The sequence below is a fragment of the Phaenicophaeus curvirostris genome, chromosome 1, assembly GCF_032191515.1.
Source record: "Phaenicophaeus curvirostris isolate KB17595 chromosome 1, BPBGC_Pcur_1.0, whole genome shotgun sequence".
In the NCBI taxonomy this organism is placed as follows: Eukaryota; Metazoa; Chordata; class Aves; order Cuculiformes; family Cuculidae; genus Phaenicophaeus; species Phaenicophaeus curvirostris.
This window is the reverse complement of record NC_091392.1, coordinates 172,623,889-172,638,253: the sequence shown is the minus strand read 5'-3', so window position 1 is coordinate 172,638,253 and position 14,365 is coordinate 172,623,889. Positions and strand designations below refer to the sequence as shown.

General features: G+C 34.8%; 1 protein-coding gene across 2 annotated transcripts in view; it reads left to right on the top strand.

Moving 5' to 3' along the window:
* TDRD3 (tudor domain containing 3) overlaps positions 1–14,365 on the top strand; it is a 104,542-nt gene that overhangs the window by 70,749 nt on the left and 19,428 nt on the right. For both annotated transcript variants that reach the window (XM_069880569.1, XM_069880578.1), the window contains 2 exons: positions 5,642–6,477; positions 8,172–8,297. In XM_069880569.1, coding sequence (XP_069736670.1) covers positions 5,642–6,477; positions 8,172–8,297 — 962 coding nt within the window. The remainder of the gene's footprint in view (positions 1–5,641; positions 6,478–8,171; positions 8,298–14,365) is intronic.

The window sequence follows — 14,365 nt, the reverse complement described above, 5'->3', positions numbered from 1 at the left end:
GAATAATTTTTGCAGCCTGTTGCAACTAAAGGTCAGGATATTTAGGTGGAAGGAAACACAGCAGTCAGAAATTCAGTTCTTAAACCTGGACAGAGGATGCCTTTATCCAGAAAAGGGGAAAGAGTAGCAAAGAAAAGGACACGTTTAGTCATAGAAAACTTGCCTCAACAGATAGGCTTAGGGGTTAGTGAACCTGCTAGCAAATGCCTTCTTTCTGCTGCTGATAAAAATTTTTATGATGCGCTGAGATTTAACTGTGAAAGAAAGCTGTTTACTTATGAATGTGATGGCTTATAGTATTTGCTATCAAAAAAACTATATATAGGTGTAGTTTCATTGCAAGTGTCTTTTTTTGGCCTGCAAGATAAGTGGTTTTAAATAGCTAAATAGTGTTTTATATTTTAGTTGGGTCAAAGTCATATTGAGACAGTTTGTAGAAAGTGAACAAGTTACAAGTGTTCCATTTTTATGTATGCTATTTATGGTTTATGGTGAGTAACTGTAAGTTTATGGCTTTCTTTATGAAAAACAGCTACTTGTAGATTGAATGTTTATATCATGGGTCTTCACTTTATTTGTCAGAAATTTAAAATACTTAAAGAAAATAACTTTTAAATACGCCAGCTTTCTGCATTAGCTGATGCAAATTTGTAAACTTGCACCTGAAACCTCTGTACTGTTGAGATTTTCTAAATTCACTATTGGATCTGTAGTAACCAGGCTAGCTGATTGTGTTTCTGAACAGAAACTGCAGAACAGTTGTTTAATTTGTTATCTTTGATTTGATACGTTCTCATAGTAGGACCCAAACCAAGTAGAAAAAATATTTATGAATTGAAATACATTTGTACTTTGCTTAGAAGTACCTTCTACTCCCTTTTAGAGAGAAGACAGGACATTAAACATTTTCATCATTTTTTTTTTCCATGTTCTTGAAGTACAAATTAGGTATAAGAAAGTAAGATGTTAGTCTTTTGCCCTGTAAGTGGTGTCCTGTCGGGGGGTTTTAATGTCTATTTTCTTCAGAGCTAAAGAAGTATTTTTTAAGTAATTACAGCTGTCAAAAGTATTCAATACCCAACACCACAATCTGCTAGTTCTTTAATTGTAAAACATCGCATCGATTAAAATTACTTTATTTAAATGAAATGCAAAGTAGTAAAACAAACCAACCCATGGTTTTATAATGCAGATTGACTTATTTATTTTTAACTGTGAATGGTTGGTGACACCTATTAAAATATTTGTGTTGATATTAAGTAGTTTTAGTTTTGATTGGAGAATAAAACCTACTGACTGTGAGAGATAACAAAAATAGTAGACAAACCTGCTGTCAGCTGGCTGCATTTGCTTGCATTTGGATTATTTCTACTCCTGAACACAAAAGATTTTTCCATTAATCTTCTTCTTATTTTTCTTTTGTTATGAGGAATAGTTCATCCATCTCTGCCAGCTTAAATAAGTAAACACAAGGATTATCAGGGAGAACAAAGCAGTGCTAAGAGCTCTGACTGTAGGATTAAGAAATAACGGACAAAATGCTGAGAACTAGGCACATTTCAGATATTTTCTCTCTCTTTGGTTCTTGGGGACTGAGAACAGACTGGGTCTTCCATCTGCTCAGGATCCAAAGCCTCAAAGGCTTTTGGCAGACATCTACATCTTTGAAAGAATCAACTGCGTAATATTTATTTATTTATTTGTTATAAAGTGGGTGGTGAAAAACATAACAGTGATTTTGGTTAGAGCATTGACCCAGGACACAGAAGACCAAAATCTTATTGTTGCAGACTGTGCAGAAGAGCCTCTCCAATCATCCCACGAGGCGGGCTGCGCTTGCGTGGATTTGGCATGCTCTTTCTGTTAAAATGAACCCCCTGTGCAAAAAGTGAGAGGTAGTATGTCTGTGTAGTCTGTTAACAGAGCCACTTTAGAAGGAGGAAAAAAGTTGTAGACTGATCTCTGTTGCTTGCTTCAACATAAACAGTTCTGTGCTTTGACCAAGAAACAAATTTAGACATGCACTTTTGATTTAAAGGTGGTGAATTAGTTCAATTCCAAGGTTAATTTCTTCAGCAATTTAAGATCAGCCTTTTCTTAAAAAAAATTATTCATTTCTAATTTGAATTTTCTATACTCTGCTTCTAACTGCTGTATAAAATTGTGCCTTTTTTTTGCCAGACAGAGAGCTATCAAAATTTACTTTTCTGGTTGCTGTTTGTAGAACACTGACCTGTATCTTATCCATGAGCTTTTCTAGCATCTTGTTTTCCCAGCCTTTTTTTTTCAGTCTGCTTTCTGTCTTTTTTCAACAAAGTCATTTATCAATTTTCTTTGAATATGCATCCCAAAACTACAGACCATATTCTTGTAGTGGTTTGAATGATGCTCTGTAACATCAGGATCGTGTGAACTCTTGCTTCCCCTCACTCTGCTTCTTGAGCATCCCACCTAATTCAGCTGCAACTACACCTCTGTGTTCTGTCACCAGTGTTGTCTGCAGGAGATAAGTTACGAAAGTTGTTCTGCCCGGGTAAGAGTGTTTGCAAACATTTGTCTTTAGCAGAATTTTTTTTATTGTCTCATATTAACATTTCACTCAGGTGTTCCTCAGAAAAAATAGGACTTTATGCTTTTGATAAATGCTTCCTCTCCACTAAGGATGCATACCCAGAATTAGAAAGAAATAGGTTGCTAGTTGATCTATTTTATATCTATGTTTTTTTGTATAGTAAAATCAGCTATTCTCATTAATACGCCTAGACAATAGCTAAAATTTCTTGTTATGTGCTATGTAGCTGAATAGAAATTTCAGTAGATTTTTTCCAATTATAGAAGAATATGCATGTGTTTCAGTTTTTCCTAAAGGCTTTAAGTATTATTACTGCTTTGCATGCTTTGGGGATGTGTTTGGGCAGTTGTAGAAAATCCTTGTACATACTAGTTACTATCTGAGATGACTACCCATCTTAGCTCAGAAAATGTTTCTTCATTTAGAAAAAAGTCAAAGTGCAGCCCTCCAGAGGACACATTTAAATTCAAAGTAAATCCTAAAGACCTGCCAACTAGCAAAATATTAACATGCCCAATCTTCTCTTTAGTCCATTTCTACTTTTACTGTTGGAATAACTTCCCCTGCGTGAATGGCTGTTTAAAGAATTTGGTGTTAAGAAGTACTAAATAAGATGGTTTATAATGATATATTTTAGAATTTTCTATACATCTTTCTTTAATGTTATATACAAGACAGTAAACATTCAAGTAATTCAATCATTTCATGTGTAGTTAATATAAGGAATAGACATGAGAGTTTAGATTAGATTGAAAATAGGAAGAGTGCAAGCTCAAGGCCTGTGCTATTAGAGCAGAAGAGGTATAAATTAAGGAAGTCATGAAGGAAGATTGTTAGTTAGGAAGATAAACCTTTCTAGATGATAAATATCTTCTAGATTTATACAAAAGTGTGAAAGTGTAATGAAGGCACCTGCACAAAAGTTACAGATATGAAAGAAGAAAAACAATGTTTTCACATTCCATTTGTAAAGGAGAGATAAAGAGGTGCTTTTAAACTCTTAAGGATTTTGTCTAAAAAATAATTTATATATTACAAGATTTAAGAAGTAATCTGTTAAATTTTAAAAAGGAAATTAATATTTATGAAACTTAGTTCTGTCTGATTAATATATATTTATGCATGCATACACTAAAACCATTATTGGTTTCAAAATCATAAGTTTTGCAGTAAGATGTGTTTTTAATCAAGATACTGTGCCTTATGTATGCATATGTCTCTTTAAAAACCCCCACACTAAGTCATTTTAATCAAGTTATGATGTATCATGTGTACGTGAAACTAAAATTAGATTCTTATTAGCCAGTGTAGTAAATTTTATAAATAAAAGTTCTGTGAGGTATTAGTAGTATGGTCCTTGGAAGTAATTTTTTTTAAAAAAGCTAACATTTACATTTTAATTTTAAGCTTACTCTGTAACAAGTAATGATGAGAACTGATACATTTGTTGTCAGGTACTGACATTCATTGTTTCATGTAAACAATAACATGTAAACTGAAGTTCGGAGTTTTTCCTTCGCAGAGGTGTGTATTCAGAACTGGGCAGCAGAGAGCTTGGGTGCATCGTCCCACTAGGTCCATGCACACACTTCAGATTTCTGCACGCAATACATCCATAGCCGGCTGCCATGGATGGGCACAGGCAAGACAATGACACCTTTGCAGGCACCCACATGACACAAAATTACTCGTATAAATAGGAATTTTTCTAATGAGTTAATGCTTTCTCTTCTAGTCTGCTTCTAAGTCTGCTAGCAGGTCTTATACTCAGCCACCCACATGCACACACTCACCTGGATCTCTCCTGTTGCATAGACCCTTGACCTCTGATAACCAAGTTAGACACCTCTTGTCCAACTTGCTGATTAGTAAAACCTGAAGTTTGCAGAAGGGCTACATGAACCTGCTTTTGTAGGTCTGTCCTGTATCTGAGCCCAGACATCTTGTCTCTTTGGTAGATGGCCTTCAGACTCATGGACTCTCCAATATTCAGCAGCCAGGTCTTTCTTACCCAGTTTACCAGCTTATCCTCTCTGATGTTTGCCAGCAGGTTTATAAACGTGTCCCCTCACGCACAATAGAGAACTGAATCAGAGAAGATTTTCAGAAGCAAGTGTATTGACCCAGAGCCTGCTTACTTGTTAATATCCTGTTTAATGTTACTCCTTTGTTATTTTCTCATGTTTTTTCCTCCTGGATTTGTCTTTTTCTTTCCCCTGCTTTGGCTCTTCATCTAAACATACCATTAAAAATTCCATGTTTGCCTAAAAAAAAATCTAATTCCATAAGAAGTTCTACAGATCCCCACAGTTCCCCTCCTCCCCTGCATCCCATAGTAAGTTTGCTCTTTCTCATGAGATCCATGATAATATTGTTTTTCTTGTCATCAGTTAGAGTTCTGGTTGAATCTCTTGAAGATAATGCTTGAGCGGTTCCTGTTATGGCTCATTGATCAGGGTCTCCAGAGTTCTGGGCTTTACTATACCCGTTATCTACAGTTTGTCAGCTGTGTTCATTTTATCACTTCTACTTCTTGCAGTTGTCTTTTATGCTGAAAAGCTGTCAGCAAGTTATTTTACAGAAGGTTTCAATTCAGATTAAGAGCATTCCTCATTTTCCACCCTTTTCCTTTCTCCATGTTGTAATTCTACTTTTCTGTCTTCAGTGGCTGTTATTCAAATGAGTTATTGATGTCCACAGGGAAAAATGAGTAACCCCTTGGAAATCTGTGCCCAGCTTTTCTCATAATGGTAAATGGTTTTGTTCTGGTACAGCCCAGAGCAGAGTATGTTTTTCAACAACTAGGAATAACATTTCAGATGTCTCTGCTAAATTTTCTGTGTACTATTCCATTTCTGTATCGCAGAAGTAAATCATAGAATCATAGAATGGTTTGAGTTGGAAAGGACCTGTAAAGGTTATCTAGTCTAACCCCTCTGCAATAAGCAGGGAAATACTGCATATTTCTCTAGATAATACTGTTGCTTTTATCAGTTAGGGTCTGAAACACTATTTCAGAAATATATTTGTGTGAAACGTTAATAATTGAAATATTCTTTTTCTTTTTAGAACCAAAATTGCAATTTCAGCCACCACATCAAGTACAGCACAAAGTTATGAATACAGAACAGAATGGCATCAAAGAGAATCATTCAAGACACATTTCTCGCAATGACATGAGACAACCAAGGAATGAGAAACCCCCTCGTTTTCAAAGGGATATTCAAAATTCAAGGCAGGCTTTGGAAAGTGGTGGCTTACCAAGAAACAGAGGTCCTGAAAGGCACAGCTCTTTGGAACACTGGACAGATGAAAAAAATAAAAGTGACAAACATTATCCTAGAAATGATAGGCCAAAGGATTTGAGTTATCCCATAGCCACTCACCCGAGTGACATTACGTTCAAAAAAAGGGATAATGGTATGCAAAGCAGAGTAGGAAAAGGGGTGTCTTTCACAGAATTCAAGGAGAACTCTGCTGCTCAAGATAATACAGACAACAATAACCAGAAACGTGGGAAAAGGGAAAACCAAATACAAAACTCTGAAAACTTCTGTGATAGGAAGGTGCGAACAATAAGTAATGATGCCTTTATGGTAAAAAGCGAGCAACATTTTGCTGTTAACGACTATCAAAATCCTGGTAGAACTGAAAATTTTAATGCTGTACCAAATGGAGATGCTGAACATTTTCAGAAAGGAAGACGAGTAGGCCCAATCAAATCATCAGGGCCCACTACAATCCCATCTTTTGATGATAAAATGCTGTATTACAACACTGGTCCCAAAAGGAGATCTGGGCCCATCAAACCAGAGAAAATATTAGAACCATCGATTCACATGGAGTATGGAAAGAATTGGAGACCAGGAGATGAATGTTTTGCTCTTTATTGGGAAGACAACAAGGTATGGCTTTGCCAAATGACTAGTACCTCAAGTTACACCTTTTAATCTTTTCTTGCATGCTCAAGTATGCTGACACAGAGGCACAGGGAGCAAAAAACAGGATGCTGTGCTGTCTGGAATAGTCTGTAACTGTAGATGTGTAATGCCTTTTTCTAGAACAAGTCCATGTGCAATCTTTACTAGCGCAAGAGAAGACAAGAGTCTGCAGGAATATGTCTGTTTAAAAAACTTCTCATTTCAGTCATCGCAGAAAGGAAACAGCAAAAGGCTTATTTTTCATCTCCACTAGTAGGCCATTAGCAGAAGAATTTGTGGAACAAATGAGTTATGCTGCATGATAATTTTGTTTTACTAATCTAAAAAATGTAAATACTTTCTATTCAGCTGTTTTTCCCATTAATTAACAAGATTTCTCTTCCAGCAAGACACTTGAATCATCTCCTCCTTTACTAGAAAACTTTTAGGCTATTTTCTTTGATTTGTTATTTTCTGTTCAGGAGTTCTCTGCCACTCTTCTTGGGTAGTTTCTTCAGTTTTTGATCCTTTCTAATAACCTGAGAACTACCTTAAGTATCATTGTTCTTGGAATAGGTTTCATTCCCACCATTCCCCATTTTGGTTTTGTCATTTTTTATGTTTTTTCAGGGTTTCTTTCCTTTTTTTTTTTTTCTCTTTTAGAGGAAGTAGACAGCATTAGCTCAGCAGCATGACTTTGTTTTTCTCTTTTTTTGTTGTATGACTAAAATAGATGGCAAGGCATGCAAAATTTTTCGTAGTGGAAACATATTGTGAGTTTACTTCGAAACAGGAATGTGTGGATTGAGTGGATATGTTAGTGAGAAATATAATGGCATTTTAGAGAATTCTTTCCTATTTTTAGAAGCATATTTGCATTACTGTGAAGTGAGTTTTTGAAATTATTTTAAATACGAGACTTGCAAAATAAGTAGATACGAGATAATCACAGATTGTTACCTGAAAAGTGTTCATCACATTAGAGGTTTTTTTTGAGGTTTATTATTGTTTTGGTAGTTGTAATAAATGCTCAGATCTAGGACAATTTTGAAATGTGATGATAATATACAGTAATGAGCTTACTATTGGGAGGCAGAGATTTCTTTTTGTTCAGTAAGATAAAAGTGATTGAATATCTTCAAGAAAGCTGCTCTGTGTCTACATAAATGTCAAAAAATCAAGTTTTGTAGTTAGAAAAAGGATTTTTTTTTTTGAAGGAGAAGTTGTCATTATCATATTTTGTTATGTTTTTAAATAGGTATATATTAGTATGCATAATGTATATGGCTGATAGGCACTTACTGATATATGTATTCTAGGTAAAAGTCTTACAGTGACACTTCTCCGTATACAACAGCTTTAGTGGTAGTATTAAGTTGTTCTACTTTCAGATAAATGAAAACAAGTCTCTAAAATGTTCAGTCTCATTTCATAAGCTGTGTATTTTCTCAGTGAGTATTCTAAATACATTTTACTATGTCCTTGCAGTCTACCATGTGGAAGTTTAATATATTTGGTTTAATACCTGCTACAAATTTTATTCTAAATATAATACTGACTAAGACCAAATATATATACACACACACACACACAGACGTATATATGTACAAAAAGGTATATGTTAAGCTGTTTGCGGTATTTCAAGTAGTATTTTGACCTTTGAAAATTTCTCTTTAAAGTTCTACCGGGCAGAAATCGAAGCTCTCCATTCTTCTGGGACAACTGCAGTTGTTAAATTCTGTGATTATGGAAATTATGAAGAGGTACTTCTCAGCAACATCAGGCCTGTTCATGCAGACACATGGGTATGTGATAACAAATTGTATTAAAAAATACAAACTATAGTCTGTAAAGAATATGTAACTCTTCAGAAATTAATGCCTACTCATGCAAAGAGTGCTAGTTGCATGTGTAGAAAAATAGTTAAGTGGATGCATAAAAAAAATTCCACTTTTAATTGTCTATATGAAACTTCATTAAAGTATATTATCATGTGTTATTCTTCCTGTATAATAAATTTCGATTGTGTTGTTTGAAAATGGATAATCAACCTGTCAGCCAGTTTCATGCGTATTTTTTTTCAAAAAGTTGTTGCTTACAATATTAAATACAGTTTTCTGTTTTATTTTACATACATCATATGTTGTTCTGTAAAGGTTAGGAAACAGTCTTTTAAAATTGTTTTAGTATCTGTGTATGTATGTATGGCCAAAAATAGCCATCTGTATCACTTAATTTTGTGTCATGATTTTATTCTCATTTTAGTGGTTTCTTCTTTGCCAAATATTGTGGTGGAGGTATATGCCTTAGTCTGTTTTATGGGGTTTAAAATTTATTAGCCTTATGGAGGCTGAAAATTTCTAAAGGTTTTATTTGTGAATGTCATGGAAAAAGAGGTACATTTTGATTGCAAAAATGTATCAGGAATGCACACTTCTTTACTATTTACTCTGCACAAAAATTATTCATATTTGTATATTGATTCCTTAATGACTTGACTGCGCTTTTTTAATTTCTTACCTCTGGATTGTATAGCCATATTACTACTGCTGCAGAGGCTAACAGTCAACTACTGTTTCCTACCAGTGCTCTTTTAACTTGCTATTACCTATAGTTCTCAGATGCTCTTAAACCCTCTGAGTTGGCCATTTTTACGTAGAAAGATATCTGAAGCTCTTCCCAGCTGATGGGGCATTGCTGTTTCTGTGAATATTTACCTTGTTTTTTTTCTTTCTTATCCCACCAGCTGAGCTGCAAGTTGCTGTTTTCTTAGTGCATGATTGTACTTATTTTGACCCTTTTTCTGGATTAATAATCAGCCTTTGTGTCATACTTTTGATTACAATATTGAGGGCTGCCTTCTGCCTGTCTCTGGCCACGTGTTCTTCCTCTTCCCTCTCCTCCCATGTTGGATCATTAGTCATGTAGCCACATGACTGAAATGGACCACTTTTTTGTTCCCCTAGGTTGTTTTGTTCCATTTCAGAGTTAGCTTATTAAAACTGACAGAAGATGGTGGTACATTGTATGGAGAGGGGATTCTGCCACTCAAACAGCAATGCCCTAATGTCTTACTGCATCCTGTCTAGTCATAGAGGCTTCCTCGGTTGTTGCTTGGGAGAAATAAGGATTTTCCAAGGACCTTTCAGTCCATTCTGAAATGAAAGATAACCTTTCTCAAGGTTCTTTTTTTATCTCTACAGTAAACAAAATTTTTATGGTTTCTTTCTGAGATTTTAGTGGCTTTTTGTTAAAAGGTCTTTGAAGCTATAGCATTTTTGTAGGAGAAAGTTGATTAACGCCATGTTCTTCACTTTATTTTGTGTTTGTATGATAAATCTAGTCTTCATTACATATTTGCAGTTCTTAATCACCCATTGGAATCATACTCTGATACTCGTGTTTCTCTTGGAATCATGCTCTGATATTCATGTTTGTCTTCTAAACTGAACACCACTGGTCACTTTACTTTTTCTCAGTGTTCACCTTAATATATAAATCTGGATAGCACACCGAGGCAAAATGACGTTCTTGTGCTGCTTAATTCTTAATTTTTTTTGACATAATATTTAAGCACTTTCTGTTTTACAAGAGAATAAAGCAGATTTTTAACTGGCTTCAATAACTACTTTTCTTTTACTGGTGTATGTTATTGGTGACAATGAACTGGTTTTATTGTGTTATGCTGAGTTTTATTTCGGTCCTTCCAGGTAGATTCCCGGTAGCTTAGTCTTTCTTAACTGCCTGAACTTATGACTTGTTACTAATGTAGAAATATACTGTGTGGGAGTTCTGATGTCCTAATATGGCCAGGTTTTCAGATTCCCTTTTGAAAGAGTTGTTGGTATTAAGAAAAGATTTAATGAGTTGACTTAAAGGCATAAATTTAATTTATATGTTAGAATTAGGGGAAAAAAAGAAAAAAGCAGCTCAACAAGTCACTTGAAGAAACAGGCGAAATATCACAATGATGTTATTTTGTTGACATGACCTATTGTTTAGGCACTTGAGCTTCTTGTCTACTTTTGGCAACCATTATAATTACCAAAACCGGTAAATTAATGAATATTCTTTACATTGCTGGTAGGTTTCATATAATTTTGTTTTCTCTTCCGCCCCATTGGTTAACGTTCTACTCTGTTCTCTGCCCTGCTGACTCTTAATAGTGAACCACACTGAATTAGTACAGGTTTAGTGCTTTTGGTTGTGGGGGTTTCTTAGGGGAGTGGCTTTGTATGGATTGTTTCTCTTGACTGTGGATAGAATCTGTCTGATATTCTCAGAATATGTTTTGCTTTCCACTTTAATGGGGAAAAAAAGTTACTAGATCATCTTAAGACTCCTTAATAATTGGTTGTATACTGTCCATCACCCAATTTGCCCTGAGTCCTTGTTTGCTTTTGGTCCCTCTGACACCTAACATGCCGCTATTTATCTTTCTGATGGTTAGAAGTATAGATGTTAAAGCTGTGTTTCACTTAAGGTAAAAAAAAGCTAGTGGGGATTTTTTTCGTTTTCAATTATCGTGTACAATACCCATATAAATATATAGAACAACACTAAAACTGGGGTTATTTTTCTTAGTGCTTCCAAAATGTGTTTAATATGCAATTAATAAATACTTTTTAATAATAAAATCACATTTGGTTTCCTCTGTTTTAGAATTATTCTGAGTTTTTTGTATGTAACTCTACAGCACTGTATCCTTCTATTTCCCTCAATGTAGCAGGGTCACTTAATGGAAGTATTGGAATACCAATGAAAACAATCACTGAAAAGCCATTGTAGAAATAAGAACTGTTTGTTTTTTTCTTGTAAAACATGTAAGGTTATACTAGCGACTGAAAAGCATGGAACATTAAGGGCCTTCCTGAGTCACTTAATAGCCTGTTATGTGGAAAAACAATAAATAAAGTCAAGATAATGCTTTACACTTTAAGTCTTGATTTTATTCTCTAATTTATATGACTGTTTACTTCCTTGATAAATTATGTAAATGTGTAGCCAAATGCTTATCTTGTGACATTTTTCCCCAAAGCCAAGTCCTTTCTTTCACTTATACGTTCTGCATTTCCTTAGTCACGTGATCGACCTTGTGCGCCATTTACAGTACAATTGCACTTTTTTTTTGTTGTTGTTTTTCATTATTGCATGGAGGAAATAATCAATGTAAAAATACTAATTATGAAATTGTCTGTAGTTCAGCTTAGTTTCCTCTTCTTGTATCTTGCACTGCATTTCTACCTAAAGAGGTAAAAAGGCAAAAATTATTATTAGATTATCTATAATCCTAGTTCTTCTATAATCTGTTTGGTACTGCACTTTGTGGCTTTCATCAGCTCTTTCCTTCCAATAAGGAATGAGTTGAGGGAAGAAAATAGTAAACGATCTTAGATTACAGTTAATTCATGCTGGCATTTGTGAGCTCAAATGTGGTAATGTTGGGTCTTGTACCTCATAGACCTCCAAGAGCTTCTACAGATGTTGAATTATCTTAAACTATAATTCAGGACTTTCTTATAGCTGACCCGTTGCAGGTAAGTAAAGAAGTAAAATCCTGTGAGCTTTCTGAAGATGTTTGAATCTCTTTCCAGTGTTGTAAAGAGCAACACTGAGAACCACTAAACAGTAAAAGCTTACAGCTGCCTCTTTAAGCTGGAGAAGACTATTGCATGTCTGTTCTGTGGAGCTTTTCAACTCATTCCAGTGTCTTGATTTATGACAAATACTTACTAAAAGGATTGGGTGCCATTTTTTTTTAATGGTTCTTCAGCCTGGACAGCCTTGGCATCACACTGTCGTCTTTGTGTGTTGTGTGTCAAGCAGGAAGTCTTTCCCGTGGAATAATTAAGTAGGTGCAGTAGATAAATGTGTTTTGGCTGGTTCTATCTAGCTTCTGTCCTTATTGACTGAAAACAAGGCTGTTAAAAGAGAATCATACAGTCTACTTAACCAGTTCTAAGATTACTATAGAAAAAAGTGTCTCTGTATAGTTGCATCAGACAAAATTGTAGTTCTTTGGCTTCTGTACTAGTAGGATAATTTTACGTTCATAATTATTGATTGACTAAATGAATTAAATGAAGGCTGAGTAATTTGGATTACTCTTCATCCTGAGTGGTGGTGCATATTTATTTATTAATCAGAAAAGGTGCTAGTGTGGATTTAGTTTCCACAAAAGGCTGAATACTTTAGATTCAGGCGGTTATTTTGTTGGGATGTGATTCATTTCCCATCTCACCAATTTATGGTGATTTTGATTACCTCTGTCTTGCCAGGTTTAAAAGTTTTTTTGGTTTTTTTTGTTTTATTTTTGTTTGGGTTTTTTGTTGTTTTGTTTTTTTAATTTTCTTGCCAGTAACTTTTTTCTTACTGGAAATACTGCATTAAATTCTATTACATTTTTTACAGAGCATCATCATACATACCTTTACACAGAATTTACCTTGAGGATTTGTCAGGATAATGCTTAAAGTAGTTAATTTATTTCCCCAGCCTTCTTTCAAGAGGCGATATTTAGACACAAACATTGCAGAAGCATTTATCATGATTAAACTATTAGTAAGAATCTCTTAAGCACCATTGTTCTCTGAGAAACTACAGAGTTTTTTCAGACTTTAGCTTTGTGTATCCAGGTTGGAATATTATCAGATGACTGCAGCCTAAGTTGCCTATTCCTATGAAAGTTACTGGCCCTTAGCTGAAATGAAATAACTAACATTTAAAGGTAGTTAAGGAACCACATTTTACTTTTTAATAAATTGAAAGGCAAATTTCAGTTGAGAGGAGATAAATTATACTCAGTAGGCAGAAAACAATGGCTTTCAATTTTCTGTCTGTATCACTAGGCATTGCAAAATATCATTGCAAGTTATTGCCAGCTCGACAAATCAAATTAAGAACGTGTTCTATTTGGAGTTTACATTGAAAAAATGTTGACAGTTAAAGTAGGATATTCAGAGCATTACACTGTTTTTCTCCCCCCCACTTGTTATTTATTATAATTGCATACAATGATGATTTATTATTTGAAGACTATGTATAGTCTCTTGTTTAAAAGCTTCTTTGCTAAAGTGGAATATCAGTTTCTCTAATGAGAGCAAGACTTGGTTGACAATAACGTGATAAACATGTGAAGGCTATAGAGAGAGTGTTTGGGGTTTTTTTCCCCTATGTTTTTGTGCAGTTATTGTTTATGTCCAACATACTAAACATCAAGCAACATAGGATTTTCTAACTTGGGACATGCTATAAAGCAGGAGAATATCACAGAAAATAATCTTGGATTAGAAATATTGTTTCAGATTCTCCTATATTTATGAAGCACGTTAATTATGTTCTTTTTGGGTTTGTTCTTCCATTTCCCTATACTTGCTAAGTATTGAAAGCTTATGTCATTGTTTAATTTCAGGACATATGAAATATTTTACTGAAAACTTTTTTGTAGTTATGTCATAGTATCCTGTTTCCTTTTTCCATTTGTTCCTTGTGTTGATCTGTTTTCTGATCTCCTTGGAGCATTTTTGTTCTTTCCCTAGATTATGTTTGTTCAGATAGGACTTCCACTGTGGTTCAAATTTCATATAGGAGAAAATGAAAACAGTAGTGTTGAGCTATTGCAGTAATGTTTGTTCATTTCCTGATGGGGCTCCCTTAGTGCACCTTTCCACCCTAGGGCAGTGATGATGAACCTTCTTGACTACTAAAGGATCATAATTGGCTTCTATTTGATGTCAAACACCCATTAGTTTATGCCAGCAATCTTCATTGCTAGGTGCTGTGAGACCCAGCCATTGGAAATTGCATCATAAATCCTTGAGTTTCATCATTGCTGTCCAGGGAGAGGATAGAAATTGAGTCCTCAGTGAAAGGG